This window comes from Dreissena polymorpha, chromosome 8, assembly GCF_020536995.1.
Source record: "Dreissena polymorpha isolate Duluth1 chromosome 8, UMN_Dpol_1.0, whole genome shotgun sequence".
NCBI lineage: Eukaryota > Metazoa > Mollusca > Bivalvia > Myida > Dreissenidae > Dreissena > Dreissena polymorpha.
Genome location: NC_068362.1, coordinates 45,571,102 through 45,578,728, shown reverse-complemented (window position 1 = coordinate 45,578,728; position 7,627 = coordinate 45,571,102). Strand labels below are relative to the sequence as shown.

The window sequence follows — 7,627 nt, the reverse complement described above, 5'->3', positions numbered from 1 at the left end:
CTAACCTATATATTTGGAGATGACAAAAAAAAATATTCTTGGGCCTGATAGATTTTATATAATAATTATGTGTGGTTTCCGATGTAGTTGTCGGAACAGAATCTTTTTAGTTACAGAATATGAAAAAAGTTATTTTACTTTAAATTACGTTAAATTCAATAAATGAAGCTTAGGCCGGTTTTATTGTCCAATAGAATACTTGCGTACGTGTAACGCAATTACAGAAAACGTAACTTCCACTGTGACGTCATTTCACGTCGTTGCTAGTGCATTGAACAACACATAAACCAACTGCACAAATATGGGGAAGTTAGGCTGTTTACCGCCCGGCAGCTGTCGGTGGCTCGTGCAATTTAAGAAGTCGATGAATGCCAGGGTAATGTCTTTAACAATTGACTCGCTATTTTGATACCAGATTCATTGTTGTTGTTTTTTTGTTTAAGACTTATGGTTAAAACCGACCTTTTGCTGTTTCATTATACAAGACCAGGTTGTGTTCATATATTAAACTTATATCGAAAATACCAAGAGTTTTGCTCGAAACTGTAGACTGTATGCCTAATAGTTTGCATTTAGTCTTGCAAAGGCTTGTGAATATCTTTATTTGTTTGAAAGCGTAAGATGTAATTGATAATGGAGGAAACTTCAACGCGGCTCAACATTGCATTACTGAATATTTGTATTATGAATGTTATCACCGCTTTGTTGTCACTTTTCCTTCATACACTGCTCGAAAATGTTGCTTTAGTTTTGTGACTAAATGAATTAAACTGGAGGACCGGTTGATGTGTGGAACGTTGATTAAATATGACGATTAAAAATGTGAATTTCAAAGCGTAAAGGACTCTGGGTGCCACTATTGGCCCAGGATTTTAACCCATTTATGCCTAGCGTCAAGAAAAAAAGGCCTTGGAAAACAGCGTAGACCCAGATGAGACGCCGCATGATGCGGCGTCTCATCAGGGTCTGCGCTGTTTGCTTAAAGGAATTTGTGTAACAAATATTTTAAAAATAGAAATAAATAAACTAGACATCGCTAATTTTGAAAATAAATTGATCCAATTTAGATGGATCGGTGAGTCCAGTAGGCATAAATGGGTTAATGCAATCAAACTGAAAATATGTAAAGCCATTGAGCACCAAAAATACTCCGATGCATGCTAGAAGACATTAGTGTTTACGAACTATAAGCGATTTTTCGAGGTACTCCAAGTGCATCAAATGCTGTCGCGTGCATAGAAACTATACATTATTTTACCGATTTAATTGCTATCTTTTGTTGCAAACTAATACTTCAACATCGATCCGGGAAAACGGTTTCAATGCATGTCGATGCATGGAGTGTCGTCCCAGAATAGCATGTGCAGTCCGCACAGTCAGATCAGGGGCGACACTTTCCGCTTTTATGGTATTTTTCTTTTAAATGAGTTCCCTACTTGGCAAAAATCCGAATTCGGTGGAAAGCTACGTACCTGACTATTCTGTGTGAACTGCACATGCTATTCTGGGACGACACTCCACGCACATGCATTAGACCCCGTTGCTCCAGATCGTGACAGAATTTTTGTTATGTGTATAAAAGGATTATAAGAATCAGTTTCTGCTTTCTTTTCCTAATGTTTGCTTAATAGCGCTTAAGGTTTCACGCGTGTTATTCGAAGAAGTAGCGCTTGTAGTAGGCACTGTCCGATCGCGACCTGTCGTGTTTGGTTACATATTATGATATTTAAGCAAAACATGAGCGTTTCCGGGCTTCGACTTGATGTTCATTTGTATTGTTATTATAAACGATGTTAAGATTAATATGTACTTTAAATTTACAAAATATCATCAGGTGGCGAAATTCAAAAATGACTTTAAGCGGAAGTTTTTTCGGGACAACAAGCACCTGGGAGACCTGCGTGCCGACCAACTTCACAATGAGACTGGGTCCCGAGATATGGAAATCACGAAACAGACGTCCAAGCATGCAGCGGACAGTCCTGTCCCTAAAAAGAAGGTCGTCAAGAAATCAACTTACGGTTATCAACCCCCCTTGTATACTGAAGAAGCAAGTTCCGAGATTCAACGGACTCAAGTTGTAAAGAATTCAAACGACGAAAACAAACGGAACTCTTCGCCGAATTGTCGCGGTAAGAAACGCTTTTAAGAATTTCAAATAGATTTTGGATCGATAATATTAAGAGTACCTTCTTGCTAATTTGTTGGGGTTCACAACAGGTTTTGCGTTATGACTTACATTATTAAAAAAATGGTTTCCTCTAGATTCATGCCAGGTCACAATCAAAGCCGTTGTTCACGAACCCACTCCAACCCGTTCCAAGGAAGAAGAACTAGGTATGTATAATTTCATGAATTATTAATTAATAAACTAGTATTTTATTAAAATAATTGTTATTAATATACTACTACTACTACTACTACTACTACTACTACTACTACTACTACTACTACTACTACTACTACTACTACTACTACTACTACTACTACTACTACTACTACTACTACTACTACTACTACTACTACTACTACTACTACTACTAATAATAATAAATAATAATAATGCTAATAATAATAATAATAATAATCATAATAATAATAATAATAATAATAATAATAATGATAATAATAATAATAATAATATAGTATTATTATTATTATTATTATTATTATTATTATTATTATTATTATTATTATTATTATTATTATTAATTAATAACAATACTATTATTATTATTGTTTCTATTATTATTTTGTGTGTTATTATTATTATAATTCTTATTTGTGTAATTGTTATTATTATTAGTAGTAGTAGTAGTTGTAGTATAAGTATTATAATAATTATTTTTTAATTATTATTGTCGACCTCGATGTAGTTCTTGTTGTTTTAAATTATCGACGATAACATCTATAGTATAATCAAATCATATGCATTATGTTTGTAATAACTTCTTTTATAATTGAATCGTCCTATTTTTTCAATTAGATGAATTCGTGACTACAGTCATCCGCAACTCTGTGGCACATCTGATAAAGGAAGCCAGCGTTACGTTCCTAATGAAAGAGTCAGCAGAGAACTTGCTGAAGAGACACGACAGTAATGTGGAAACAACCGGCGAACACGTTATCAAGGATACCGACACCACCAAGGAACAGGTTGTCATTGATACCGACACCACCAAGGAACAGGTTGTCATTGATACCGACACCACCAAGGAACAGGTTGTCATTGATACCGACACCACCAACGAACACGTGATCATTGATACCAACACCACCAAGGAACACGTGGTCATTGATACCGACTCCACCAAGGAACAGGTTGTCATTGATACCGACACCACCAACGAACGCGTGATCATTGATACCGACACCACCTACGAACACGTTGTGATTGATACCGACACCACCAACGAACACGTGGTCATTGATACCCACTCCACCAAGGAACAGGTTGTCATTGATACCGACACCACCAACGAACGCGTGATCATTGATGCCGACACCATCAACGAACACGTTGTCATGGATACCGACACCACCAACGAATGCGTGATCATTGATACCGACACCACCAAGGAACAGGTTGTCATGGATACCAACACCACCAACGAACGGGTGGTCATTGATACCGACACCACCAACGAACGCGTTGTCATTGATACCGACATCATCAAAGAATCCAACGCCGTGAACGTCATCAAGGCGTCATCCGAGATTGTCCTAAAAGAACAGGGCGACAATTTCGACATCACCTACGAACAGGTTGTCAAGGAAACCGACAACGTTTCCGTCTCTTCAAGCGTGTTAAGCGGTAAGATTTTTTTGCATAATTATGCGATGAAATTATTGATGGTAAACATACTGTTGTGTTACTTTTAACGAAGGAAACATTTTACTTAAAAATAACAAACTAGACATTAGTTCTTCGTATCTTTCCTGCCAAGGCAAATAAAATTGACAAGACAATTTCTTTTATTTTTACACTTATATTGTATTTTTGCACACCTATTTTTGGGAAGTTATATCAGAAATATGCACAAATTAATGTCATTTTATAGAGGTGCTTGATCGCATCGGAGTTCAGGCCCTTGTCCAGAAACCTTCCAGCTGTTTGCACAACTTGGAGCACTAGTACTCCGTGTCTTAGAAAGGAGCCTCGGTTTGGAAAAACTAGGCTTAATGCGAGTACGTAAAGTTTTGTCCCAGTTTAGCCTGTGTGTACTGCACTGGCTAATCTGGGACGTAACTTTCGCCTGAAGTGGATTGTCGCTAAGAATATACTTCTTTGAACGTGAAATTCCATAAGAGCGAAACGCGTCGTCCCTGATTTGTCGATGCGGAATGCACTGGCAAAACCGGGACGACAACTTACGCAAATGCATTAAGCCCAGTTTTTGAAGAACGCGGTTCGGAAGGGTCTAGAAACCCATAAGTGGGGATCGCATATACGATTACACGGTCGGGATGTGTACATAATATCCACTTTACCATGTGAAACTGCATCGACTTAAAATGTTGACATTGTTTTGCACCAATTTTCAGCTTTTGCCGAGAGCGCAGTGAAGGCCAGTCTGTTTGAGATGGATGTCGTCGACAACGTTAACCACTCCGCGAGGGTCCCAAAGCCCGCCGTCAAGGCTCGCAGATCACCAAGGACAGTGAAGGAATTCTTAGGTACGTGTGGTTCATTCGAAATGAGTAGTCATATACAATTAATGCGTGAAGCATTTAAAAAATAATAATAACAATTCTAAATTACTTGTGTTTTTCATCTGTTTCATGTCATTTTTTTTATTTATATTGCGTGATATGTTTAAGATTTTTAGTATAATGTGCTTTTCATTTAAAACTAAAAACTATACTATTATGACTGCTTGGGCGTGGAAATACGAATATATTTAACAATGGTCTGTATTAATGTGTCCGTAAATGTATTTCAGAGATGATTGGAGTACCAGATTGCCGGGACAGCTCCAGCCTTCACCTTCCCGACGTCGACATCTAGACATTTAAATTAAGCCCCAGTCTCATATAAGCACGGTTGGCTACGGCAGTTCCGGATCATCACGAATACACCCGGATCAAGATCCGTGATGATCCGTAGACTGGTTGGTTTCTAAGCGTCAAAGGTTTTACCAAGATCATAACGTCGGTGACAACACGGCACGCAAACCGGCCACACGTACCAACACGGACAAGCCTGGCAGCATTACGAAATCAACACGGAACACGGCAGAGACACTTACCATCAGGTTGGTTTTCGGTGAATCCATAGACTTACAATCAGATCTCGAAAGTGTAACCTCGAAAGTTTTCATTTCGATGTGACTCGTAATTGCACAATATTTTCAGTTTGTTATTATCACACAGCACAAAATCTTGCACATATAAGTATCATATCATGTCTTAAATTTTGGACACGGACCCGGCTTCTAAGCTGAATTAGGCCCGACGATATTCGCGTTGGTTATTTGTTTCCTTTTTGAAGGAAGATTTATAGTTCGAAGATAGATCCGACAACACATCTATGAGCGGGTTGTCGTTTCGCCATTGCCCTAGTTTGATGTGATAATAGTCCAACTCGTCAGCAGCACTCGCATTTTTATGCCAATAACAAAATGAAGATTCAGGATCAGGCAGGCAGGCACACCATTTCCTAGATTATGGTTTTCTGCTCTTGAACACTTGAAAACCCCGGGCTGAATTATCGCTACCTACTTCCAGCAAAATGAATCCGAAGCAAGTTTCGACCAATGTTATATGAATTATGGAATGGTAACCCTTGTAGTTCGTGCAAGGATCAATCACGCTGAGGACACTGTTTGCAGATGTGCTTCCCGTCCAAAACAGAAGCACAGTTGTGTAGCTGCTAAGGGTCGACGAATTGATTGGCGATATTCTCGCATTCATGTTCACAGGACAGCGAATTAGGTCATCAACAAACTCTATATCTATCGCATTGCAGATCTGATGATGATCTTGGAGTTGGTGTTGTGTGCGAAGCCATACATCAGAATGGGGTAACTGTCCCCCAATGCTAGGTTCCGTCATGTTATTGCCAACTTAATTCCAACTGACAGATGTTTCTCGTAGTTTGGCTGCTTTTGCTTGGATCTGTCTCCATTTCGAGTCAGAATATGTTGGTATGTCTGATAGCCCATGCGGAGGAAACCAAAGAAGTCATTTACGTTTTTCTTATTCGGTTTCTTCATCAGCTGAGAGTATTGATCCAGGTCTGTTCGTTTGGTAGGCCATTTTCTGACATAGATTGTCAGAACATTGCTTGCTAGAAGTCCAGACAAGGGTCAATGCGCTCCGTTGATGGACGAACATAAGAAAGAAGACGCCAATGGCTTCTTTAATTTCCTGCGCGTGGGCTATCAGATATACCAAGACATTCTGACACGCATCGGCGACAGAATCAAGCCGAAAAAGTCCAACTACAAGAAGCCTCTGTCAGTTGGCATTAAGTTTGCAATAACATTACGGTACCTAGCATTTGGGGACAGTTACCACTTTCTGATGTATGACTTCGCACACAACACCAACTCCAAGATCGGCATCCGGTCTGTGATGCGATACTTACAGAGTTTTTTGATGAACTAATTCGCTGTCCTGAAAACATGAATGGGAGAATATCGCCAAGCAGTTCGGCAACCCTTTGCAGCTACACAACTGTGCTTGTGTTTCGGTCAGGAGACACATCGACATACAGTGTCCTCAGCGTGATTGATCTTGAACTGCAAATACAGGGGTTAACATTCCATAATTCATATGACCTTGGTCGACACCTGCTACAGATTCATTTGGGTTGAAGTAGGCAGCAATAGATCCGCCTGTCATGCTCAAGTGTTCAACTACAGTGAACTGATGGAAACCATAGGCGTGTTGTGTCCACATTATCATTAATCTGTACCTAACGTTCGACGACGCATCAATGCCGTTGTACTTTTCAACAGATGACACTCTGTGTCCTGGCAGGAGGACGTGATGTGAACATTGTGATTGAACAAAATAGTCTATGAAACATGTCATTTTATTCTACATATAGTTGATTTATTATATTAAACAATAATATGTGGACTAATATTTTACGAAATTTAAGAAGTTAACATCATTTGATAATAATATTTGACATATTATGGTCTGTGTGATAATAATACAAATGAAATGTTATGTCATATGTCACATGTGTCATATCGATTTTAAACATTTAAACGTGAAAAAGTAGCATTCAATAGTAAGCGTTAGAGATCTGATTGCAAAATGATGGAAATCATCGGAAATCAACTTTATTTTATACAAGTTATTGTCCCGCCGGGGCAGACGTAATAGTTCCGTATCACTGCCATGTTTGTCCGCGTCATTTCCGTTAAAGTCCGGGATAGTACGTGTAGATTCCGTGTTTACCCGTGGCCCTCGGTGTCTATGCCGTGTTGGTCCGTAATAGAACGTACCTCTGCCGGGACAGTCCGTGTTGCCGCTGTGTTTGTTGGGTGTAGCTTTCGTGTTGGTACGAACTGGTCCTTGTGGATCCGGTGTTGTCACCGGGTTGAACGTTTTTGGAAGACCGTAGACGCTAAAAAAGCTACAAAGTCCTGGAATTTTATCGGATCTTTATATC

The 7,627-nt window shown here is 39.2% G+C and overlaps 1 protein-coding gene across 1 annotated transcript; it reads left to right on the top strand.

Moving 5' to 3' along the window:
- The first annotated feature begins 243 nt into the window (after positions 1 to 243).
- Positions 244 to 6,420, top strand: LOC127842669 (uncharacterized). The gene is made up of 6 exons (XM_052372299.1): positions 244 to 376; positions 1,835 to 2,132; positions 2,266 to 2,337; positions 2,987 to 3,814; positions 4,546 to 4,677; positions 4,944 to 6,420. Exons 1-6 carry the CDS (start codon positions 302 to 304, stop codon positions 5,006 to 5,008), a joined length of 1,470 nt encoding a protein of 489 aa, XP_052228259.1. The 5' UTR covers positions 244 to 301; the 3' UTR covers positions 5,009 to 6,420.
- The last annotated feature ends 1,207 nt before the right edge of the window (positions 6,421 to 7,627 follow it).

Excerpts from the sequence above, each read along its gene's own strand:
- LOC127842669 (XM_052372299.1), top strand. The coding sequence starts at position 302 with ATGGGGAAGTTAGGCTGTTTACCGCCCGGCAGCTGTCGGTGGCTCGTG. Across the intron at positions 3,815-4,545 it reads CTCTTCAAGCGTGTTAAGCG|CTTTTGCCGAGAGCGCAGTG; the intron begins GTAAGATTTTTT and ends ACCAATTTTCAG. Across the intron at positions 4,678-4,943 it reads GACAGTGAAGGAATTCTTAG|AGATGATTGGAGTACCAGAT; the intron begins GTACGTGTGGTT and ends AATGTATTTCAG.